Source organism: Protopterus annectens, chromosome 10.part0 (genome assembly GCF_019279795.1).
Source record: "Protopterus annectens isolate FY-2018-M chromosome 10.part0, PAN1.0, whole genome shotgun sequence".
NCBI lineage: Eukaryota > Metazoa > Chordata > Ceratodontiformes > Protopteridae > Protopterus > Protopterus annectens.
This window is the reverse complement of record NC_056744.1, coordinates 439081499-439108754: the sequence shown is the minus strand read 5'-3', so window position 1 is coordinate 439108754 and position 27256 is coordinate 439081499. Positions and strand designations below refer to the sequence as shown.

At 38.0% G+C, this 27256-nt stretch overlaps 1 protein-coding gene across 2 annotated transcripts in view; it reads left to right on the top strand.

Annotated features, from left to right (window-relative positions):
* Positions 1-27256, top strand: part of ARMH1 (armadillo like helical domain containing 1) — an 859505-nt gene that overhangs the window by 701124 nt on the left and 131125 nt on the right. For both annotated transcript variants that reach the window (XM_044085339.1, XM_044085338.1), the window contains exon 10: positions 13693-13770. In XM_044085339.1, the coding sequence (XP_043941274.1) occupies positions 13693-13770 (78 nt within the window). The remainder of the gene's footprint in view (positions 1-13692; positions 13771-27256) is intronic.

The window sequence follows — 27256 nt, the reverse complement described above, 5'->3', positions numbered from 1 at the left end:
TGGTTTAGTTTGGAATGGACGGTGCAGTGGTGCAGCGGTAGCGTTGTCGCCTCACAACAAGAGATTCTCTGGTTCGATTCTCGGCTGGGGTGCCTTCTATGTGGAGTCTGCATGTCCTCCCTGTGTTCGTGTGGGTTTCCTCTGGCTGCTCTGGTTTCCTCCCACGTTACAAAAACATGCATCTGGAGCATTTCTCCCTGGGCCTCTGCTGAAAATTGGCTTTGTTCAAAGTCGGACTTTCCCATTTAACAAATGTTAAATAAAAAAAATAAATAAAATAAAAAATTTTAAGGGCTGTGTAGTATTTCGTGTGTGTGATATGTGAAGCTTCATTTTATTTTACTCTGTTTATGAATAGGGCTGAATTATAGTGACACTTTTTAATTAGGTTTAGGTTAGCATATTACTATTCTGTACTGCTGGTATGTGCTTTAGGGTTCTTTGCAAACTTTTAGCACAGTTTATAAATTTCAAAGGTAATTTATTGTAATGCTGTTTTGCAATTTAAGGATGCTATCTCTATTTTATTTTACTTTTAATTTTACTTTTTACATAGATATAGATTTGGGTTTGGGAGTTTGTATTAGGTAGGCTGAGTTTTTTTTTTGCATGTATGTTTATTTAGTATATGCAGTGAAGTGTACAGTAAACTCTCAGTTAACCAGCAGCCATGGGGATTGGTAGATGCCAGATAACTGTAGTTTCTGGTTGCTTGAGAGTTACTTTACCCTCAGTAATACTGTACCCTGTACTATTTGTTTGGTTTGACTTGTTCTTTGGTTGGGGAGAAAGGGAATTTATTTCTATCTTCCTTTTTAAAACTCTAAAACTCTAAAAACTTAAGGTATGTTTCTGTGGTGGCGGGGGGGGGGGGCAGAAAGTGCAACACATGAAAATTGTACTGTATTTCCTTGATATTTTTTTGCTGGTTGCTTGAGAGTACCGGTTGCTTGAGTTCCGGTTAACTGAGAGTTTACTGTATTTTAAATCTTTAGCATAATTGTTGCTGAGTTAAAATCACTTGGCTAGGGAGGTAATAAATTCTTTAATTATGTGAATATGAAGGTAATAAATGTCTAATAATGCAAAAAATATATACATCCTAGCTCAGACACACATTTATATTATACCCTTTCCACAAGTAGGATAGGGTGGAAAGAGTTCCATTTGCCCAAGCAAAACTCTCAGAAAAATAGGAGGAAGGAGGGAAATCAGCTTTATTCCACTTGAAATCTTACAAAGTTCTCCATTGATTTATGGCTTGGTAGGACCCAAAAAAGCGATTGTGTGATGCAACCTGTATTAGGACATTTCCTCAGCCTATTTCTCTACACCAGGACTTCACGGATACAGGCTGAAAGTTATTTTGCACAAACGTTTCACAAGAGTATTACAGAAATTATTTACCCCAGAAAAAGAGGATCGGCTGAGGCTCTGACGACACCCCCCTACTAATTATATATACCAACTCTGAAATCTCACTACAGCAGGGAAAGTAAAATTCCCACAACCCGGTGTAGTGTGATCTTGCACAAAAAGTTGCTAGCAGACAGAAAAATAGCTGAAAGCAGCTATTGTTGTTAAGATTGGTAGCTAATAGCTATTACACCCAAACACACACACACACACACACACACACACACACACACACACACACACACACACACACACACATATATATATATATAGGTTTACTATTGTATTTACAAAACTGCACTGGTCGACCAGTCACAATGTCGACCCGAAATGCTGAATATGAACGATTGAAAAAGCATCCACTTCAAAATGAATACATCAACGCCCATAATTCGATGTATTCAACATAGCAGGAGGTGACGTCAGTCACCCGTGCTATGCACCGTAGCATACCTGTACACTCTACAGTGAATAGTACATTTACTTCACTATTTTTCAGGGGGATAAGTCCTCCTGTACCCTCCATTATATATACAAACTCCGAGATCGCACTACAGTGAGAAAATGAGTTAAATTCCCTGTTCCTCACTGAACCACAATCTCCACTCACAAGTGCAAACTCAGATAATGAAAGTACACTACCCACTCGCTGTAGTATATTCGATATTATCTGGTTTAGCATTCTGCCCCCTGGAAAACTACCTTTCAACTAACCCATTCCTGACCAATGCAGTTTCACAAATACAGTAGTAAACACATATATAAATATGTACATATATAAAGTCCCTCACAAGTTCAGCCAAGGAAAGTACTTCCTCTTTGATGGCTCCCTAAAACTGGGATCAAAAGCAGGTTAGTAAAGTAATTAAAGATCAACCACAACAACAATGCTACAGTTATTAAAAAAATAAGTATGTGTGTTCATTAGTAACTATGATAAAAACAAAGTTCCATTCAGGCAAACAAGAATAAAGTCTTTAATTACAAATAATTCATAAAATCCAACCACATGAGCGCTTTCGTCTGCACAAAGCAGACTTCTTCAGAATAATAAATCAATGGTGCCTCTGATTTTTATTCAATTCATTACCCTCAACAATTATTCAATAATTAATGAATTAAAACAATCAGGTTAAAACATTTTTAAAAACAAGATGGGTTCTCAGGCTTAGTTAACCCTTCATGTTTTGTTACGTTCTTGGAACTACCAAATAAAGTGCAGCTGTGCTAAAAAGTATATATATGTATGTTATGTACATTTGAATGTGTGGTAAAACAGTTTAATAATTCATATTGTGTTTTTTAAAAAGGAAATTGAATAGTTGGACAAAGTCTGAAAAAATGAACTTATTTCAACCCAAGGTGTGAAGAATTTTGGTTGTTAATGTTGTGTTAACAACCACCAGATTAAATTATTATTTTATTATTATTATTATTTTACATTTGTTGACCGGGCTAGTCTAGCTGGACACATGTCCATTTTCAGTAGAGGCCCGTGGAGAAAAGCTCCACAACATAAGAGACTACAGGATACATTTACAAATGGTATAGAGTAGCATAACATACATATCACAGAAAAAGACATTGGTATAACATATTTGTAAACTAACAATCAGAATGTTGTATAGATAATTCTAAGGTTAGCTACAAATTGAAGCCGCGGGGGTAGGTTGAGATCTCTGGGATAGGGTATATACTACAGCGGCTAGTCTGGTTTAGGACATGGGCATGACCAATGAGACTTAAGAAATATTTTGAGGTGATTTTTGAATTGATTAATCAAGGTCATTAGTCTTAGGCTATTGGGTAGGGAATTCCATAGCTTTCCAATGGAATTGGCATAGAGAGCATCGCCTCCAGAGTTATTAGATTTAATGGTTCGTACCTGAACACTATTAGCTGACCTGAGGGATTTTAGGTTTGAGTAGGAGGTCAGGATATTGTTCAGAGAGGGGGTTTTGTCTGGTTGGTTGATTATTTTAAAAGCTTCAGTAAGTTGGTTGAGTTTGAGAAGGTTGGGGAGTTCTAGCCAGCCAAGGGTATTTAGGTTGAGGCAGTGTGAGTACGATACGGTGTTCCTGTTATAAATCTGGCTATATGATTATAGGCAACAGATAGTTTATTGAGTTCCCGCTTATTGAGGAACGACAGTATTGGGGAGGCATAAAAGAGGGTGGAGAGGAGATGAGTGCAAGCAATGGTTAGTTTGGTATGAGGGGTTAGGAAATTTCTTATTCTGTACATAGATCCAAGTTTCTTGTTTACGGATTTAATGGTTTGGTTAATGTGTATATCAAATTTAAGCTTGTTATCTATAGTCACACCTAGTAGTTTGGTATGAGAGACTGGGATTATGATGGTACCATTTGTAGATTCCACGTGGAACGTGTTGTCCACATTCAGAGGTTCTTTTCCTAGAAGAGTAGTTGCAGAGGGATAAAAAAGTAATAATTTGGTTTTAGTAGGATTAAGGATGAGTTGCAGTTTAGAGAACCATTTTTCCACTAACGTAAAACAGTTTTGGGTGATTGTTTGAAGTTTCGGGAGGGAGACGTCAGAACAGATCAAGGTGGAGTCGTCTGCATATTGGATGCATGTAGATTTGGGGATGATCGAGTGAAGATCATTTATGAAAACTTAGAAAAGAAGAGGACCCAGTATAGAGCCCTGAGGAACGCCTATGGTGTTAGGAAGTAGGTCGGATAGCTTGTTTTGCTATTGGACGGCTTGTTGCCTGCAAGAGAGATAGGCTTTAAACCAGTTTATGGTTGGGATGTTGAGATATAGGGTTTCCAGGGTGTGAAGCAGTTGCTGATGATTGACCATATCAAAGGCCTTTGAGAGATCAAGGAAGAGAGCAGAGGAAATTAATTTCTTGTTACAGTTGTTATTGACTGAGTCAACAAAGGAGAGCAGTGCAGTGGTTGTACTGTGATGGGGGCGAAAGCCATGCTGGGTTGGGGACAGAAGACTGTTAAGGTTGAGGTAGTGTAAGAGCTGTTTGTGAACACACCGCTCCATGACTTTAGCTATTGGAGACAATATTGCTATGGGACGGTAGTTGGATGTTTCCGTGGAGGTCCCTCCTTTATGAAGAGGGATGATATATGAGATTTTCCAAATAGAGGGAATGGTAGTTTCAGTTATGGTTCTATTAATCAAGATTGAGATGGGATAGGCAATGGCGTCTGACGCTATTTGAAGGTATTCTGCAGGGAGCTGGTCGGCAGCTAAGGTGGTTGGTTTGAGTTTTTTCAGGAGGGTGCATATATAGGAGGTAGGTACAGGTTGTAGGTTAAAGGTGGGGTGGACTGAGTCTTTAGTATGGGTAACAGATGAGTTGGTAGTGGTAAGCTGACTGGCTAGGGACTGGATGGTCTCGATAAAAAAAGAGTTAAAAGCATTGGCTATTATTTCTGGTTCTTTCCCAATGAGTTTCTCAGGAGTGGGGGTAGTAGATTTACCCGGACGGAGGAGCTTATTAAATGCAGCCCAGAATTTCTTTGGGTTATTCTGGTGTTTATCCTGGAGGTGACAAAAATATTGTTTTTTGTCTTGGGTAGTGGCTGCTTTAGTTATGTTTCTAAGCTGTTGAAACTTGATGCGATCTAGAGGGGTTTTGGTCGCTCTCCATTTATCCCAGGCCTGGTTTCGAAGTTTAATTTTAGTTTTGGTTTCGCTAGTCAGCCAAGGTGCTATTCGTTCCTTGGTTCTGATTAGTCGGTTTGGGGCGTGAGAGTCAAGTATCTTCAGGAAAGTACTATTAAAGTGTGCCACGCTCTCTTCAAGTGGTAAAGTTTTCAGGGTGGACCAATTGCAGGATTTGAGTTCAGCAAGGAAAAGTTTTGGGACAAATTTCTTCTTGTTTCTAACAAATCTATATGAGGGAGGGTTAGTAGATGGGCACTTGTGTTTTAGAATATAGGTAATAAGGTGGTCACTGAGGTCATTTGGGAGGGTCCCCGTGGTATAGTTATGTGTGTCTTTATTGGTAAGAATCCAGTCAATGATGCTCTCTTTTTGTTGAGCGTTGCCAATTCTGGTAGGAGAAGAAATATTTTGGGAGAAACCATGTAAGTTAATAGAGAGGGGGTTTGTGAGTGCAGAATAGAGGGACCAGTCGATGTTGAAATCTCCTAGTACTATGGTTTCTTGAGGGCAATTGGAGGCTAGCCAGCTGAGCAATTGCTCAAGGTTTTCTGAATTATTTCCTGGTGGTATGTAAATTACAATGAGATTAATGTATTTTTGGGTATTTAGGCAAATCTTTAGTGAAATAAGTTCTATATTAGAGATAATATAGTTAATTTCAAGACATCAAGAACATTCTATTACAAAGGGAGATAAAGTGGCAGTTGAGACTTAGGTCTAATCACTTCCCAGGTCTCAACGAATACATCAACATAAAAGCAATATTAATTGACAAAGCTGCTTCGGTTTGACCCTTATTATATTTAACAACACAATGACCTATTGGGTTTAAGGAGAAGTATTTTTAGAAAATTTGTATATTTTATTAAATATTCATATTTAATATGACATTTCATTTTAAACATGTATTTATTGTAGTTATATTATTTTGGTTTTTACACTAACACAAATGGTTTTAAAATGTACTATTTTATGAGTGTACACGGTCTTGAAATTAACTATATTATTTAATCTGGTGGTTGTTAACACAACATTAACAACCAAAATTCTTCACACCTTGGGTTGAAATAAGTTCATTCTTTCAGACTTTGTCCAACTATTCAATTTCTTTTTAAAAAACACAATATGAATGATTAAACTGTTTTTAACACACATTCAAATGTACATAACATACATATATATACTTTTTAGCACAGCTGCACTTTATTTGGTAGTTCCAAGAGCGTAACAAAACACAAAGGGTTAACTAAGCCTGAGAACCCATCTTGTTTTTAAAAATGTTTTAACCTGATTGTTTTAATTCATTAATTATTGAATAATTGTTGAGGGTAATGAATTGTATAAAAATCAGAGGCACCATTGATTTATTATTCTGAAGAAGTCTGCTTTGTGCAGACGAAAGCGCTCATGTGGTTGGATTTTATGAATTATTTGTAATTAAACACTTTATTCTTGTTTGCCTGAACGGAACTTTGTTTTTATCACAGTTTGGCTACTACTTTACTCTTGCTTCATTAGTAACTATGTCAGAGCCGTAATAAAGAGAGTTACAGGTGATGCCTGATCCAGAGTCAAAAGTGTGTTATCCACTTTGGATCTTTCTAACAACGCATGTGTTTTCCTACTTCAGCTTTTGGTTATAAACTGTATTCTTAAGAGAATTTTAATATCATGCATAATGAAACAAGGCTGTGGCAAAGACCTTCAATGGTCTCCCATCTAGAACAACAAGAGTACGCTCTACATTTAAATTTAAAAATATGGGCCTACACGGATACTGAAGAAGGTGAGTCAGTACAGTAAAACAAAAGAGAAGTCACTCTCCTTTACCTTGCAGTGAAGAGGAATATTTTTACATGATTTATACGGAATCCTGACATTCTCATAATTTCCTAGTTACAGCCCCCCCCCCCCCTCCTGTCTGCCTTTTTAGGGGCAGCTGGCTGACTAACAGGAAAATAGCAGGCAATAACACACACACACACACACACACACACACACACACACACAAGCACATTGCATTTGCAGATACTGTTAGTTACATGGGAAGAGTTTTGCATTTGCTGATACTGTTAGTTACATGGGAGAGTTTTTTACCTGGCTGCCTTACAATAACATTTCACCCAGAAAACTCTATATGGCAGTTATGAGAGGGACTATTTCAAAGTGGAGAGTCCTTCCTTTGCTGAGCACATTCACTGTTTTTATTAATGCAACAGTTTATATCTAGATAGTCGACTTGTGGCACCATGGAGATCAGACAGGTTTTCTATTGATCCTAAGAAAAGGCAAGATGCCTGTGATAATCACACGGTTGACCCCTTCACATTTTCTCTCCTTTTCTTAACTTATTGCCATCACTGACAAAAAATCAGTGCCTGTTTAACCAGAGTTTTGTATGTGTAAAATTAACAGTTGTGATGAAGCAGTAAGTATTCTCATGCATGTGTCCAATATCTACATTTGACATGTGTAAAATATTGTAGTGATCATCGTCTTTGACATGTTTTATAACTTTATCATTATATGGAAAGAGGCAAGTAATCCTTCAAATAAACACAACAGCTAATGGAACATTTACACATTGGCATTTCCTGCCCAGCATTTTTTCCAGTTCTAACAGCAGCACTTACTGTAGCATTTTTAACAGCTTTATTAAATTATCACCACACTATATTTAAGCATATATTAATATAAAATTAAACAAACCATATTAAGATTGTTTTCCATTTACATATACTGTACATCACATATCTTTTCTTTCTTTATAACTATCATCAGTCCAATATTATATAATTGCTCAATTTCTGCCTTCCCTTAAACCTCTCTCCTCGTCCTGAACATTATTCTGCATGTGTTGTTCCCACAGTTTCCATTTATTTCTATATAATATGCCCATCCCTTTTCTAAAGATTCCTTTTCCAGTTCTTTTATCTCTTTTATAATATTCACTACTTAAATGTAGTTGATTTAGATGTCGATTTCCATTTTCTAGTACTTGTTTTTTTAGTAGCCTACAAAATTAAACTTAAAAAGGCTTTACTGTGCCTAGGCAATTCAGATCCTGTGTCCCAGCTCAAAAGAAACATTCTTTAGTTACACCCATTTGCTTGACCAGTATTTTTGATAGAGTACTCTGTAGGGAATTTTCAAAACCTTCCAATTCATTACACTCCCAAAACATATGCCCCAGTTACCTCTTTCTTCCCAATCAAACCTCCAATATTTACTGTCTACCTGAGAAAAAAATCTTTAAAATCTGCTTAAGGTATAACAATACATATGCAAACACTTTCAAGCAAACCTCCCAAACCTTTTGCACTGTGTTGCATACTTGGGAGCCATACATATGGCTATGTACTCCAATTGTTCTCTTGTAAATTGTTTTTCTAGTCTTTCTTCCCAAGCTTTTCTAACATCCTGTAATGGATTCTTATACTTATTGCACAGTACAATATAAGCTCTCCTAATTATCCTGTTTTTAAAAGCAGCTTATGTTCTGAATTCAACTAAAAACCATACCAAAACAGGTCTTTCACTTAGGATTCCCCAGTCTCTAGCCTGTTTTCTTGATGTTTTCTTGGCCTCATTCCACTATAGTAGCTTTCCTTTTGTAGTTATTTCCTCCTAATATCTTGTGTGAAAAACTGAGGGGCTGCCAGCCCAGCCAGATAGAATTTTGTAAATAATTCTATGTCATTGTAAATATCAATATGATCCACAGGCTGGTTTCACAAATGTAAGAAAACTGTGTTATGTGCTAAGCTTCAAAAGTGTAATCACAGTGCACCAGAAACCTGATAAGTAAAGAATTTATGACTGTGTGTGATCTCAAGCTCAGAGACTGGATGTCTGGGCCAGGAAATTCTTTCTAGTGTTGTAAGACAGAGATAATTACTAGGTTTCACATGTAAAGTGTCTTGTATTGCTGTGGCTTCCTGGCAGGTGCAGATTACAAAGAAATGTTAAAATGTTGCGTCCTGTGAGCTTGTGAAACTTCAGAAATGATAAGAATGATGTAATCTGAAATGATTCAGCAGTAATGTATATTATCAATTTAAAGACTATCTCAGAAAGAAAGGACAGAATTTTGTATTTATGTCTGAACCTGAACACATCAGCTCACCAGCACTTTGCTTTGCTCTGTAAGTAAGATATTTAGATCTTAGTATTTCTCTTAGAGATAGATATAAATAGCAAGATTAGTCTAGCTGTCTTCTATATTTATGTCAGACTGTCCTATGATGTTTTAAAGTATTTCCTGTGATTTTTGAACTCTCTATTATCACTGTGTTGAATTAATGAGTATTGTCTTGTGTTTTTATTATTTATTATTAAATATTTTTAAACTTTTCAACTGTGGCTGTTTTGTGTAGAGATAATTTAAGCTCTTAAAGTACTTGCATGTATTTGGTGATACTGCATAAGCCACTCCTAAATAGTCTTCAGGTCAAAGTCACACTTACCAATTGGATAATAATAACATTGCACAGTAGATGACAGTACTGGTTGGTGGCAGTCGGTACTACCATATAGCCTGGGCAGAAGGGGGCATAGCTAGTGAACCTGTGCCAGCCTTCCCCAGGAGTGTCTGTGTGTTTGTATATAACTCAAGTTTCAAAGTGAGTGTGTGTCAGCTACTTGGGCAAGTACACGAAGCACTGGTTGGACAGAGAGGGTGCTGGTGGTTTTGGCTTGACCACTCGGCTGAGATCTGAACCCTATAGCTGTGCCAGTGGGGAGTCTTATTGGGGATCTGGAGAGAAAGGAAGAAACCAGCCCCAGACTGATTGTGATCTCTGTGTGCTCTTAAGGGAAATTGTACTTTACTGTGTGTGTACTTGTTATCCTCCCAGTGTGGATGCCCCTCACTGGTGCTAGTGCTGAGGATTGAGGCTCCTGCATTACTGGTCCAGTGCACAGACATCACAGAAATCAAGGAGCCTCAATCCTCACCACTAACACCAGTAAGGGGCGTCCACATTGGGAGGATAACAAGTACACACACAATAAGGTACAATTTCCCTAAAGAGCACATAGAGATCACAGTCAGTCTGGTGCTGGTTTCTCTTTCTCTCTCCAGGTCCCCAGACTGACTGTGATCTCTGTGTGTTGTTAAGGGAAATTGTACCTTACTGTATATGTACTTGTTATCCTCCCAATGTGGACGCCCATCACTGGTTTTAGTGGTGATTAGTGAGGCTCCTTGATTACTGGGCCAGTGTACGGGCATCACACCTTGGTTCCTTTGGCAGTTTTCACCAGTAAGTTCCAGCTCCCTCTTGCCTATTTCCTGTACCACAGCTTGCAGTAATCTCTAATGGCAAAATCAACTTTCTCTATTCTCATATTGGCTTAGTTTTTAGAATACTTTCTGCTACTTTATGAATACAATATGCTGTAGGGCTGTTAATTATCCTCCTTAAAGATCTGCATCCAAAATCCCACTCTTGTCTTATTTATTGACCCCTCCCCAACTTCATCATCATCCCTTTCTACTTTGAATTATAACTTTTTACATGTGCTATGTATATGAGCCATAACTGTGTAGCCCTAAAATATCCTTTCAAATCAGGTAATCCTAAGCGACCAATATCCCTTCAAATCAGGTAATCCACCTGTTTAGTTGAAAGGATCAACATACAGTAAACTCTCAGTTAACCTGAACTCAAGCAACCAGCACTCTCAAGCAGCTGGCAAAACCATTGAAGAAATACAGGACAATTTTCATGTGTTGCACTTTCTGGTTTCTCCCTGCAGAAACATACCTTATGTTTTTAGAGTTTTAGAGTTTTAAAAAGGAAGATAAGAATAAATTCCCTCTCTCCCCAACCTGAGAACAAGTCAAACCAAACAAATAGTATAGGGTACAGTATTAGTCAGGCCTATTTTTAATAGTAACTCTCAAGCAACCAGAAACTACAGTTATCCGGCAACTACCAATCCCCATGGGTGCTGGGTTAACTGAGAGTTTACTGCATCCCATTTAACTCTTGTCCCCCCCCCCCGGATAAATTCCTTCAACTCTTTATTAATTATAATCCACAATTTCTCCTCAGGTTGATAAAAATATGCCTGACTTGTATATAAAACTAAAGGGACTAAAAACAGTTTCACTGCTTGTATTTTACTATTCACATCCATAAACCAGAGCTTCCAGTTTATCAGGTTTTGTATTATCTTTTGTTTAGATCTATGTCAAATGATTGAATTTTCAGAAACCCTAAAAAAAAAATCAAAGAAAGCATATGATTTGAGTTTCCAAAAACTTGAACATCAAAAAAAATCTACTTTTTTACAATTTTGTAGGGAGGCAAGCCCCCTGCACCTGCATGTGGGGGGGGGGAGGCGCTCCCCCAACACCCCCCCTGCAAATTATATATATCAACTCCAAGATTACACTGCAGTAAAGAAAAGGGTACATTTCCAGATCCTCACTGTACCATGATCTCCATTCAAAAGCTTCGGGTTTAAAAAACTAGATCAAATGGTCTCGACCATAAGTAGTTCGAATTTCTGAAAACTCTATCAACTGCTAGGGATCCCTTTTGTTTAGTATCTCGCCATGTATCCTTAGGTGCCATAACAGAAGCCTTTTTAATTCATACTCTTAAATACTTAATCTTATCATGTCTCCATAAATATGGGCATTGCTGAACCAATTTGTGTGCAGGTACATAACTAACTGCTATAACCTTTGCTTTATTTTCATTAATTTTATATCCCAAAAACACCTGAAACTATTTCAAAATGTTCAACAGCACTAAGATGTCCTTTTCTGAATGTATCATGTACAAAATAATACCATCTGCAAATAAAGCCAACTTTTCTTGATTACAATACCAATTAAAAATTGCTGTAGCGTTAACTGTTGTAGTGTGCCATAGGGTGACTGAGGGGATGATTATCATAAAAGGACCTTCAAAGAAAGGTCAGAAATGTGATCAGTTAATAACAGGTGCCTTTTAATTAGTTAATGTTGATTTTTATGTGTTGATAGCAGAGTTACTGGCATGAACGTTTCAACATGAATTACAGAGTAACTCCCCACTGGAAAGTTATGTTAGTCAACTGAAACATTTTCAGCTTAATTACTATAAATGTTGCAATGATACAAAAAATTGTTTATGTGTTTTATTAATTCTTACAACGGCAATGTATGTTTGGCATATGACTGTATAGTTCATTAGCTAGCCTGCTGATACAGAGGTTGTATACTGCCTTTGGCAAAAGTTGCTGGGGGATACTGATGACTCTTGGCAGCTGGAGGAATGTCTGAAGCTTTAACCGTTCCTCGCACTGAAGTACACTTAGAGGTATGCTCTTGCCCTCAACCAGGACCAGAACAGACATATACACTCATATACACACACACATATTTACATGAAAACATATTTTATATAGATACATAAATCTCTCTCTATATATATATATATATATATATATATATATATATATATATATATGTATGTATGTATGGGTCCCAATCATAACACTGAAAACTTGTAACACTGGAACCCTAAGGTTGAACCCATTTCACTGAAAACTCTTAACAGCTGAAACTCATAACAGCGAAAAGTGTAGAACTGTATAGAATTGTGCAGAATGTGTGCGATGATGTCATTTTTTTCTGATAGGAGTTATTAGGGAAGTGAGTCTAGCACAGTATGTGTGAATTGTGATGGTCAGTATCATGTTGTACCCCAAGATCTGTAGATGTCCGTATTTGCACTTAAGGACTAATTCACTGTCTGTGGTGTTTTTTTTTTTTAATTTTCTCTACAGTTGTGCGATCATGGAGTTAGTATATATTAATACATATATATATATATATATATATATATATATATATATATATGTTTTTGGAGAATGTTTTCAGTGTTATGAGTTTTCAATGATATGGGTTCGACTTTATGAGTTTCAGTGTTATGGCATAGACCCATGCGTGAGTATATATATGTGTGTGTGTGTGTGTGTGTGTGTGTGTGTGTGTGTGTGTGTGTGTGTGTGTGTGTGTGTGCGCGTGTGCGTGTGAGTCTATATGCGCACACACACACATGGGCACACACAAACACACACACCAATGGATGTGAGGCTACATTCTCCAAGGGGTGAATTCTCTGGGGTTGCTCTGTAATGCATGGCTTACATAATGGCAACACAAGATTGAGGCATTATTACAACAGGAGGTAAGCATCTATCATCTGTGGTCAGTGCCATGAGATGGTCTTGTAGTGGGATAGTCTGCCAGGGCATAAAAAGAACAGTAATTTGAAAAACAAAACAAAGTACATTTTGACTGTGTATGACCATGCCTTTTGGCCATGGGAGGTGAATTGTTTTATTATTCTATTGTTTTAAGTGATGTGTTTTCAAAGAAATTGCAAATATACAGATAAATACAAACGGCAAAGAACAATAAATAAGTTGGTAATAAAAAATACACAGTTTTAAAATGAATCAGTATCATATGCCCAGATAAGCAAATGTTTTTTTTTATGGGCATTAAAGAGTGCCTGTGGTGGCTCTCCTTTCAGGGGGATGGAGATTGAATCACTCTACCAGTTCTTTCTGTCTTTCCTTATAATTCTTTGCTAAGCCATTGCTATGCCTTTGTAATTTCAGTGTTTTGTTCGACGATTTCCAGTTGTTGAGGAGCAAGTGAAAAAGACAATGGGAGAGCCTCTCTTCAACCTGTTCATGGTAAGCTGTCTGTTTTTCAAGTTGCCTTACTCTTTGATGACATCTTCATGTCTTAATTTAGTCAGAAACAACTTGAAATACATGTTTTATAAGGGACTGTGTATTTACATTGGATTTCTGAATGGTGTTAATGGCACAAAGCGTCTTCACCAGAATTAACCTTGACAGGCTTGTGCATGTACTCATTTCTTTCTCTTCAAAAGTACTTTAAGGATGCATTAATGGCAAAGCATGGTATTCAAATATGGTTAATTTCCAAATGACACATTTAAGAGGATACAGTGAATTTCTGCATTTGCATGCCTAAGCAAATTGTCCATGTAGCTATCAGACTACCAACAAGGATCTGCACCAGCATTCCTTTTCTTGTCATGAGTAGGACCATGATATTAAAAAAGGACACAAGTGCCAGCAATTTAATCCTGACACTCAAAGGTGAAGTTTTTGCCTGCCTTGTAACGAAAACAGATAGTGGCCATTGAGAAAGCTCCACATAGTGACCAGAGATAATGTCCTTCACACAGCCTCAGGCATATGTCAGATCATCTCCACAAGGACAAATACTGAGAGAGCAGATTATGGCATAGCCTTCTAAAAGGTAAGCAGCATCAAACCAGACCTTCTAACCCTTCAGGTGATAAACTTACATTTCACTAGTGAGGCTCAAACTTGCACCCAATAAGGGGACCATGGCAGTCCACCCTAGCTCTGACCCTGGAGGTGAAGCATTAGACTTTATGCAATATAACCTATGGTTTTAATAGCTATTTCCCAATGTCAACTGTTCTGATTGTGGGGAACACACCACTACATCGCAAGACCATTGACTGGCAAGACCCAGAACTAAGGTCTCCAGTCCAGAGAATGCTCCAGGGCCAGTTGAGCCAAAAGGTCCCAACTGGGATGTGTCTCTCAGTCATCTTATGCCAGGGCTTTAATCTCAGAGATACTAAATCCAGCAGATGTTTACACAGTGTTATGGGTGTGGCTTTGTCCTCTTAGGAACTATAGTGTAAATCCAGAACTTGGCCTGGAACAGGTCTGTTTCCAATGAGTCCTACCTTCAGCACATATACTAGTATGTACCAGTTCCCTATCCCTCCCAATTTGTCCATGTTCTCTTTGCATGATGTAATGTATAAGCTCACACCTGCAGATAATTGACGGCACTGCACGCTGTCATACTTGGGGTCCTGTGAGGAGTCAGAAAGTTTTAAGGCAATTTTCTCTGAGATGGCAAAAATAATGAGTGCATAGATACCCTAGTTCCCCCTCCCCCAAATGATCTCTTCTTTGGAAAAGTTCTCGGATTCATGAAAACAGCCTAGATGAGCTTGAAGCTCTTGCTCCTTCACTGTAGAAAGGCATAAGAGGCCTGGGGAGCCTTCACTTATTCCTTCTGTGGAGCTAGTGATTAAGAGTACTATTTAAGCACCCAGGTATGCTGGATCAGCCCCTTTCAGTCCCTAAGAAGATATATGCCATGTACAAGCCCTTCCTGAGTGGTAGAACAATTAATTAAGAATAACAGTTTTGACTCCTTTGTGATCATTTTTGTCCAGCATAGGTCCCACATACCACAACTCTTTTCACCTTGCCACCTGATAAGAAGTCCAAACATTGGGCAGAGTGGCAAAAAAGTCTGAGCCTTCTCTTGTGCCACACTGGGGTTTAGGGTACTGAACTATTTATCTCAGCTGTCCCATTTCTAGACCTATATGGTGAGACAGGCTTTGCAAAAGTTCACAAATTTCCAGAGTCTGGACTGAAGGACAACCTTGCAGAGAAGTTGCCTGTAGGTTGTACCATGGACTGTCATGTATCATGTTATATCACTGACTGTCTGGGTGCTTTAACTTAAGCTGCATTCTCAGATGTGTACTCACACAGGTCTGCTGAGATTATTCTCCCTGAAGAAGGAGCTTAGCTGTTAATGAGTTTAATCTTATAGTCCAGAGTTTGATTTCCTAAGTCTCCATTTTCCTACTGTCTTATTCTGAGCAAGTCACTTAAGCAAACAGTATTCTGAGAGCCAGAGCTAGATCTAGCACTAGGCGACCTAGGCAGTTGGCTGGGAGGGGGCCCACTAACTAGGGGGGTTGCCACAACATGTACTTTTTAATTAGAAAGATAAAAAAAAAGTCTTCTTTAAGGAAGTTTTTCTTTAAGAATGCCCTTACATCCCTGCGAGCATGAGTCGACACATGCAACGCATGCATATCTACTATTTGTTTCATCTTTTCTTTTGTAATTCCACACATACAATTTAAACCTAACATTCCTGGGGACAACAGATATTTTGGTAAGATGCTAGCACATTAAAGCAGGTTGCTTGCAATGAAACAGAACATTTCTGCTGCTTCTGTACATAACTTTCCAGGTACTGTGTGTGTGTGTGTGTGTGTGTGTGTGTGTGTGTGTGTGTGTGTGTGTGTGTGTGTGTGTGTGTGTGTGTGTGTGTGTGTGTGTGTGTGTGTGTGTGTGTGTCTTGCACATGATGTATGTTACATACTTAAGTTTGACTGGTGTGTTTGTAATAGATAGTGGCATTTATTTGAGGTTTTACATTGTTTTCATTTGTTTATATTGGATTTGATATCTACATTAATTTGCTGTCTTTTCTTTATTATCATTTATACCCTAGGTCCTGCAGTTGTTGGACAGGTGTACAGAACTGCTTTGAATGCTGAATGTTGTGCTGTGCTACATATAGATGGTTATTTGTATAGTCTTGAGAAAGAAGTGAAAACTAGACTTGGCGATTTCTGGACAGGTTGCATTTTACAGGTATCTGTAGTGAAGCTAGTCTACCTGTAAGAGACTAGCTGTCACATTTCCTAACCTTAATTGTTTCACAGAATACAGAATTGTTACCATTTGTCCAGCTTGTCACAGATCAGACTGGTAAGTCTTGATCTGGCAGTGAAATCGGTAGCCTTTGACCGAATACCAGAGAAAGCTAAAAAACACCATTATGACTCAGTAAAATGATTTAAGCAATTAAAATAGTATGGCATCTAAGCCTTATTTAGATAAGAAATTTAAAAAATTTGCAAAAATGTTGCAGTGCTTGAGAATTTGGGCCACCATGCAAACTTATAGAAAACAAATAAGCAGTAAGTAAAATGTCCTAGTTAAGAACAGCAGGTTAGTTAATTTAACCATTAGCCATGTACTGGGCAACACAGTGGCGCAGTGGTTAGCGTTGTCGCCCCCCCAGCAAGAGGTTCTCCAGTTTGATTCAAGGCTGGGGTTCCTTCTGTGCCAAGCCTGCATATCCTTCCTGCTTTTGTGTGGATTTCCTCTGGGGTCTCCAGTTTCCTCCCACATTGAAAAGACATGCGTCTGGAATATTTCTCCCTTGGCCTCTGCTACAAATGGACTCTGTTCCAGTCGGAATTTCCTGGTAAACAAATGTTAAATAAATAAATCTTAGCTGCAGGATACAATTGCCTGAATACTCTACACCAACCATACTTCTCAACTTCTTAAGACAAGAAATCTGGACAAAGCCTTAAATAATGGGGGGACAAACACCCAAAAATACGGACAGATGTTAAATATTGCTCTTATAAACTTAGAATGTTGTTAGAATGGCAGGTTTTGTGTTAGCCTGCATTCTCTGAAAGATGTGAAGTCTGAAACTCAAACATATGCCATTCTTTAGTGACTTCAATCCTTTGTAGTCTGCTAGAAGAAAAACAGATTTTAAGAGGAAGAGACCAAAAGCATGTGGCAAAAATGTGGACATTCTGCTGAAATCTGGACAGTTGAAAAGTATGACTACACTAACTACCTCAGTGCATTTACAATTAATTGTGAGTTTTTCAGTGCATTTTCAAGGAATTGTGAGCTTCATGGGAAGAGAAGTTTACTGCTGCTCATGCTGTTTTCAATGTACAACTGTATTGATTTGCAAATGGTCATCACTGTGCTATTGAATTTGAAAGCAGAGTTAGTAGCATAACAGGTGGCATACTTGCTCTTGATGCAGAAGGCTGTGGGTTCTGCTCCCACACCATGTAGCTGAATTGCAGATACTGTGTTGTACTTTGGGGGGGGGGTAGAGGTGCTGCAGTCCTGAGTCTGTCCACCTTTGGATGAGATGCCTAGTAATTCTGAATGTATAGTCAGTTTCCCGTCCATTCCCTACTGCAATATTACTGGCTTACCAACTGTTATTTTTTAATGTAACATAGGAAATTTATTCTTAAAGGGCAGCAGGCACTAAATTTGTAGATGAAACACTGAAATATAAAGTTACTTGCAAGCACAACTTACATTAGTTACAGATCTTTTTAATGTGGAATTATTCAGGCGACTTTTACTTCTGCAGATTGTGCATTATTGACTGATATTGGTGGATTGTAATGACAGAAGTTTGAGTCTCCTTTTATTGTCAAAATGTAAGTGCTAGGCTAACTACCCTTGTGGGGCCCTTTTAAGTCTAGTTAATGTTTACTTCAGAAGTGAGATTCACACCTTGTACCTTATGTATGTGAGGTAAATACTTTAACCATTAACTGGCAAAAACATTAAATGCATATTTTCCTCTCCATGTATTAAACTACTGCACATGAAGCAGTAACACTTCCCATTTAGGCATAGGGATGTTCTGAAATGGGCAGTTTTGTCATTATTGGTTCATACATTTTGTTTCATTGCTTACTGGAAAAATGTTCAAAACTACAAATGTAAAACCTACCCTGACAAGTGGTGCTGTTTTATACAATTAATCTAATATAATCAGGTAGGAGAATCAAAGAACACATGCATGTATGGATGCATGGTCCTAAAAATTTGTGCAGAGGGCCTATGGTTTGAAAACAGCCCAAAGGTAAACTCAATTCACTACTGGCCAGATGCATTTTCTTTGAATGTGGGTTTCAATGCTGTTTCAATGAACATGAGTTTCAAGGGCAGAGAAGTTTACTGTTAATGCCAGGTCTGTTTTAATTGTGAGACTGTATTATTTTGTTTAGCAAATGTCTTTCAGTGTTTGTGCTATAAATTTTGAAATAAAAGTTTTAAGTTAAATCCAAATATCTGTAATCATTATGGAAATAAAAAAGAAAATAGTATGCACACCGAGGTTTGAGCAGTGTTTATGGTAACTGGGGAGAAATAGCCAAGTAATTGTAATTGGACACTGGAGTGGCTGCGAAGGGAGTGAGGAGATGCTACAGGGGTGTTGCTGTGTGTATGTGGGGGGGGGGCAATGGCGACTCATGCTATTGGACTGCAGCCCCCTCCAGCTGAAAACCAAAATTAAAAAAATCCCATAACTCACACATGCGTGCATGGAAACTCAAATCCGGACTGCTGTTTAACCAGTCCGGATTCGGAAGAAGGGTGCAGTCTTACAGATGCTCCAGAAGTCTATGCAGTTACACCTGCATAGACTGGAAGGGTATCAGACTGCAATGTCTGCAGTCTGAATGCATAGAGGCAGCGCACATATGCGTGCTCTGCATTCCAGCACAGAGAACAGGAGCTTGGAGAAAAGCTTGAGGAACTGAGGAAACAGAACTACTGGTTGCTTTTATTTTGAAATGGCTGTCTGCTTTTGCTTTGAAATGGGACTACTGGCTGATTTGGCTTATGGAGGAAAGGCTGGTTGCTTTTGTGAGCAATCTCCAGGTACTTGCTTTAGGCTGGCTGCTTTTGCGTGCAATCTCCTGGTACTTGCTTTAGGTGTGTGTGTGTGTGTATGTGTGTGTGTGTGTGTGTGTGTGTGTGTGTGTGTGTGTGTGTGTGTGTGTGTGTGTGTGCGATCATGACCCAATAGTTGTAGCAGTTAATGTACCTTGTAACAATGAAAGTATCTGAATTCTTGGGTCATGATAGGCGCAGGAGGTTTCTAATACATTTGATCAGGAAACAAGGTTTCAAAGTTTGGATTCGGGAACTAATAAGGCAAACCTATCTCAGCAGGAGCAAAATATTGGAGAGATAGCACACAAATGGGATAATCTCAAAAGCAGATACACTGTCAAGTATTGCAAAGATAAAGAGAAGAGTTGGAGCATAATAATCAATAATAGATGGAGGGGCTGGACGAAATTAAGGACATGCAACAAAATAGCTGAGAGATGGCTGAGCAGGAAGGGGAACAATGGAAGAAGGTGAAAAAGAAAATGGTAGCAGATTTGATAAATTTAAATGAATACAGGAGAACAGCGCTGAAATACTTATATTCTGAAATGGACCATATAGTGAATACAATGTTAGCACAAACATTAAGGGCCCAGAAAGTCCTATACTTTGAGACTAAGATCAAAGACCAAAGACCCTCACACAAGAAAAATGGAAACAGTACCACACAAGGTTCTAGAAGTGATGAGAAAATATCTTGCTTGAGTATACCAGGAGGGAGAGAAGGAGAGTGTCTGGGATAGTAAAATTGAGAATATCCTCAAAGCATCGCAAGTACCACTGATGATGAAGGAAGAAAGGAGGGAAATTACAAGAAAGATAACCCCAGATGAAATACGGTAGGCTATTAGTCTTTAGGCCACAGGAAAAATACCAGGATCTGATGTTATCCCAGTTGAGATATGGAAGCTTTGTGAGGATCAACTAGTGGGAATATGGACACGTGTTTAATGCTGTTTTGGAGGGTTCTTTATCTCCAAAACATGGTGTAGTTTGCTAGCAGGTGTGTTACCCAAAGGGGTGAAGACCCATCTGACCCAGGGGTGTAAATACCAACACTAGTATTAAATCATTATTAAATATCTTTATGATTAGGTTAGCAAAGTGACTAGTTAGAATACTACCCAGGGCCCTGAGCATGGATCAGTGAAAAAGAGGAAGGTACTCAAATGCCTTAAACCAACAGAATGGAAATCCAGAGGGGAACCAGAAGTCAAGTACACCTAGAAGCAAGGAGATGGAAAGCTCTAAATTTCAAACCTAGATACTGGGAACAAATTGTTTAGAAGGATTCAATAATGAACTGGAAACAAGAACAGAGAAAGTTTGACTTGCCCAAGACATCTCAACTAGCCTATATATGGGAGTGTTCTAGAAAGCTATAAAGCTACAAAGACAGGTGGTATGTGAGGATGACAAACCATGATGGATAGATATAGTAATGGAAGCAAGATTAGAAATGGCAACAAAAGTAAAGATAATACCAATGGTCTACAGAGAGTTCATAAATAATCTCAAAAGAATGAAGCAAACACTAGTGCAGTGGTGGAATGTGAAACTAAGGAGCAATGACAAGAAATATATATTTAGCCCCAACACATGCAACAAATGCTAGAAAATTTAGGCTTTTTACTTGAAAGTACCCACACAAGTGCTTTCATACAGCACAGTTGGAGATGAAATACAGAGTAGATGGGTACCTGGAAACATGTTATTTGGGGATCTAAGGGGCTAGACAATCTAAAGCAGGACATATAAATACACGGGTCTATATTAGAACATCGAAGTTTCACAACTTTGAATGTCCTAATATCGACCCCTAATCAGCGAATGCTGAAAACAGCGAAGCTGCAGAACACCGAATTTCTTCCCAGGGAAGGAATTCGGTTGGCCATTCCTGTGGCTTCTCTATTTTCAGCACTGTGGTGGAAAGTTATGGGTCGGGATCAGGTAAGTGTGCGATTGTGTGGACGTGAGGGTTAGGGCACGGGGTAGGTGAATTAGGGCACGGGTGAGGTGAGTGAGCGATAGTGACGGACCTTTGGGTTAGGGTTTGGGTTAAGGTATGTGGATAGCTAGTGGTGTATGTACAGTTTAGTGTAGGGTTAGATGTAGGATTTTAGGTGTATGTGTGTGGATTGCTGTTTGTTTGACGTGCTTGTGTTTTGTGTATGTGTGCGTTTCAGCAAATTTTTTCCCTGGAAAAAATTTGCTGTTCTGCATGTTCTATATTGTTAGCTTTCGCTGAATAGGGGTCGATATTAGAACATTCGATGTTTTAAAAAGTCGATGTTCTAATATAGACCCAAATACACTACATACAGATAAGAGAGATAAACTCATCCAGGACCTACTGTTACTGAGATGGGACCATGAACTGAAAGTGTCAGAGGTATAAAAATGCTATTATACAATGACCCCCCATTAATATTACAAAATGTGCACGCTGATTGGTCAGCGTGCACGTTGTAAATCAGAGTTATAGTAATGAAAAAGGTCCGGTTGCCCGGACTTTTTCCATTAGTATAACTCTTTTTACAGCAACGGAGAACGCAAGATCTCCGTTGCTTGTTACAACCTGTCTCACCATGTTAAACGAGTTTGACATAGCGAGACAGCTTTTAAAAAAAGCAACAGAGCATCTCTGTTGCTTTTTTTGAAGTTGTCTCGCTATGTTAAACAACCCATTTAACATAGCAAGACACTTTAAAAAGCAATGGAGATCTTGCTTTCTCCGTTGCTTTTTTCAAAACTGTCTCGCAATGTTAAATGGGTTTAACCTAGCGAGACAGCTTTAAAAAAAGCAACGGAGATTCTCCGTTGCTTTTTTTAAAGCTGTCTCGCTAGGTTAAACCCATTTAACATAGCGAGACAGGCTGTAAAAAGCAATGGAGATCTTGCTTTCTCCGTTGCTTTTGCCCACAGCTGTGATGTACTGCGTAGGCATGCGCAGTACATCAGAACTGCCGCAGAATACCCAGACAGCTACGGAAGGGCATCAAGGAGGCATTATACAATGCCATTATTTAAGAAAAGTAATTATTTTTTTTCTTAAATAATGTCATTGTATAATAGCAATAACCCACTTCTGGGTGTGGGTAATGCTGGATTTACCCACAGTTGGCTTTGTTTGGCCACTTGGGCTTCGCCCTCGTGACCAAACCACACCAACCGTGGGTAAATCCAGCATTACCCACACCCAGGTATGGGTTATTGCTATAATAATGCTCCTTATACTGCTAGTTGTGGAAAAATAATTCTTTGAAAATAGCAGCTCTATGAACTGGGGATAGGAAGTGAGGAATTATTGTTGTTACCCAGTCGAGGAGATTGTTCACTTCAATTTTAATAGCATGAACTATATGTTGAAATTTCAGATATCAGTCTACCCAGACCCCAAGGCATCAGTATTATTTGGCAGTTTCAGTTTTCTGCTTATTATAAAGAATATTCCAGTTTTTAGTAGTTGGTCAGTTTATGGGCGGTTCAAACAAATAACCTGAATTTTCTTTTTTTTTCCTTTTTTTTGTTGTCATACCTGATAATTCAAATTTAATACTGGAAGGTCATCCACTTGCTCTGTAAATTGTCTTGCCATCTATATTTAAAATTGTAGGGGTGTGAGCTTATCGTGAACTGATAGGTGAAATGATGTAAAACTAAGGAAGAAACATTCCTAATGAAAGTATTATGAAATTTAATTTGGTGGTTCAAGATGGTGTGTGTAAAGAAGAAGCTGAAGAGAATGGAAACAGCACAAAGGTGGCTTAAACTGCTAAGTTATGCTTTTTTAACATATGGAAGCATGGGGAATATTTTGTAGGGAGAAAAGTATGAATTGTTGGAAGAAATGTGTTTAGGGCATAGTTGCCCTTTAAATGCTTTCAGCTCCATGGATGCAGAAACCTTTGATTAGCATCAGCATATTACGGTTGAAGTAAATCTAACAATAAACATGACAAAATGTATGCAAACATCATTGTGTGTGTGTGTGTGTGTGTGTGTGTGTGTGTGTGTGTGTGTGTGAAATGCCCCAGTTAACTATAACTGGTGGCTAGAGAGAGTAGCTCAGGTTCAAACCCTCAACCTTGGGTGCAGGTAGCAAGAACCTGAATTCCCTGCCCACCACCACTTGTGAAAAGCATTCAGATTTTAGCCTCATATTTTTGTTCTGTTCTGTTCCTCATAAAATCTGTGGTTTTCTATATTTTCAGACATTTGAATTTCAGATGTCATATTCTTCAGAAAGTACATGGTAACACAAAACATTTAATCTAGCAATTTTCTAAGTTTATAAGATCAATATTTGAAATGTGTTCCTATTTTTAGAGATGTATTTCCCCATTATTGGCTTTGTGAATGTTTTTTTTTTGTGCTAAGAGGTTGAGAGCTATGGCGAGAACTGAATTCACTAAATGATAACCATTTAAGTTTCAGTCTTCCTGTCTTTTAAGAAACAGCTGATTTGGCATAGTGATATGTTGCTCTGACTGTAGTGCACAGAGTCCTGGGTCCAAGACTTGGTAGTGAAATGCATGGCAGTAGCACATTTTATTCTAGCAACTTTCCAAGGTTATACAACCAATGTTTAAAATATGTCCCTGGCTTTTTCCAGATTTATTGTTCTCATGTGCTGCAAAACTGAGAGATACAGTTGAGTGTCGAGTGGACTTTACAAGAAGCTAACAGCTTCAGGGGAAGAAAAGTTTAGTGCTGCTTATGCAGAGTCAGCTTGCAATGTTAATAGCACAATAGGTAGTGTACCTGCTTTCAATACAGAAGGCTGTGGGTTCTACTCCCACAGTATGTAGATGAATTACTGTACTGTGTTGTACTTTTAAAGGGGGTAGATGGTGCAGTCCTGAGAATGTCCTCTTTGGCAGAGATACCTAGTAACTATCAACCTGTTATCAGTTTGCCACCCATTCCCTATTGCAATATTACTAGCTTATCATTTTTTAATGTAACATGGGCAATTTATTCCTCAAGGGCAACAGGCACTTTATTTGTAGAAGAAACAATGAAATATAAAGTTGTTTGCTAGCAGCAACCTCTTCATTAGTTACATATCTCTTTAATGTGGAATTACTTAGATAACTTTTACTTCTGCAGAGATTGTGCATATTTACTGATATTGGTGGATTGTAGAAGTTTGAGTAGACTTTTATGATGGAAATGTTCTGAATTGGGCAGTTTTGTCATTATTTGTGCATGCATTTTGTTTCATTGTTTATTGGAAAAATGTTCAAAACAATAAATTTAAAATGCCTTCTAACAACTGTACTGTATTATACAGGGAATATAATTTAATACTGTCAGGAAGGGGTATCAAAGAAGACATGTATGTTTCATGTGCAAGGGGATTATGATTTGAAAACAGCACAAAGTTAATCTTTATCTGCCACTGACCAGATGTATTTTCTTTGTATGTAGGTTTCAATGCTGTTTCAATGAATGTGAGTTTCAAGGGCAGAGAAGTTTTAATGCTAAGTCTGTTTTTATTGTGAGACTGCATTGCTTTGTTTAGTAGATATCTATTAGTGTTTGTGCTGTAAAATGTAAAATAAAACTTCTAAATAAAATCCAAATCATTGTAGAAATAAAGCAGTATGCACATTACAGTGTTTATGGTAAATGCGGTGAAATAGCCAAGTAATGGGACATTGGAATGGCTGGAGGGGGGAGGCCCCATTCGACCATGATTTTGTGAGGGGGGGAAGGGTGGCAAACTCAAAGACAGGCCTGGCTGAACTATACCTATCAACTGTCCAGATTTTCACAGAATTAATAGCTTTTTAATTCTTATTTTTGGTTTGTTCCTCATAAAAATTGTGGTTTTCTGGCAAATCATTTAGGAATGAAGTCACAAAATAATGACAGATATTGTGTTTCAGACTTTATACTCTTCAGAAAAATGCATGCTAAAGCAAGACCTGTTATTCTATTAACTAAGTTTATACCACAGCAATTTTTATTCCTGTCTGCATGTTCCCCTAATATATTTAGCCTTTTCCAGATTTCCTGCATTAACAGGTTGACAGGTACGCACAAATAAATTGCTTTATAGAATTAGGTATATCCAAACCTCTCAACTGTCCCCAACTTTGGCTCAAAATGTTGCTCTCCCCCTAATAATCCCTCTGCAAAATGGCAATTTTGGAAGAAAATGTGGAGGGTTTACAATTAAGAAATAATTGTAATGATCAGAGTTATAGATTACTTTTATTTCAGATTATCTTATTTTGTCAGCTGCTCAAATTAACAGTATTAATATTAAAAAGTGTCCCTTCTTTGACAGGTTCCCAGCTGTATTGTGTGGCTATTTTATATTTTTGCATCACATTTTTGGTACATTTTTCATAAAATTGTGGTTTTCTAGCAAATTAGTGGCAAATCTAATTAAAGACTTGAAGTTAGAAAATAATGACAGACATTTGAGTTTCAGATTTCATACCCTTCAGAAAATTCATATTAATGCAAGACTCAAATATCTTTCTAAGTTTATAAGAGCAATATTTAAAAATAGTCCAACTTCTATTTATGGATTTGCCCAGATTTATTGCTCCGAGGTTGAGAGGTATGACAAATGTGTCAGGGCCATCACCATCAGCCAGAGACATTTCAAATTGTGACATGCTTGTTGCAACCCCTCCCCCATGAAGTGACTCTGGATGTGTTCAAGCAAGGCAAGGAGCAGTTATGCAGTGTAAGTGTGCAGAGTATCCCCCCATGCAACGTAGACACAAGTACTACAGTGGCTTTTCATCTGTCCTTGATTTGGCAGAATGTTCTGGTTTTCTGTTATATTTTTATACTGTTGATTTATGCTTATTATTATTCAGAAAATGCATGTTGAACTGCCTGTTGCTCTGTGTTTAAGTAACAATGCTTTAATGACCATCAGGTAAGCTTGTCTGAGATTTTAAAATGCAAGTAAGCTTTAATAAGCATACTGTTAGAGAATTACCAACATTGAAAGCCTTTTTGTTGTTGCCATGCAGAGAATATTTACATAACTAGATAACTTATAAGCCTAAGGGATAGAAATGCATATGACAGTATTTGTAATAAAGGACAGGATTACAGTATTTTCAGAAGCTCACTACATTTATTGGAGACTTGCAGTCATCATTGCAGGTTTTACCAGTAAACTAAACAGAATGCCAATCTATCACTTGTGGTCTATAACCTGTGCAGTAATCATTTAAGCAATTTATCTAGAGCTTGTTTCTTGTTTGCTGTTCATTTTTTATTTTGATCACGTTTTCCCCATGAAACAAGTAGATAGTTGTTGTCAGGCAGCAGGTCTTTTTTGGATAAGAAACCCTTTTACAAGTGGGGCTATCACAGATATTGCTACTTTCAGCATGTTACTTGGTACTTTTATAAAGCTGAATATAAATTATAATTAGAACTGCAGTACAAGAAGAAGTGGTTTGAGTTGAGTGCTGCTTGTTTTTTTATACTTGATTTTGATTGGCATTCCAGTAGTGTATTTAAAAATTTATTTTTTCATGCCTCACAACCTTTTTGTTTCCATCTAGATATTAAGTAAGCTGTCATGTAGCCAATGCATTGAAATATTTTATCTGATGTTGTTAATCTTCTTTCCATTCATCACTGATGGGTTCTCGAAACCGAGTCAGCCTATTACCAAGCCCTCTCCAGCCAAAAAACTTTCGAGCTAAGCTTCTACCCACAATGCCCTTCTCTCTGTTACCTCAGATCTTGTTTGCCACATAGCCATAAAGCCACGTTTCAGACGAGCTCTCAGCTAAGTGGAAACTTTTTTGATATTTTGTGTGAAAAAACTTGTTTGTTTCTTAATATT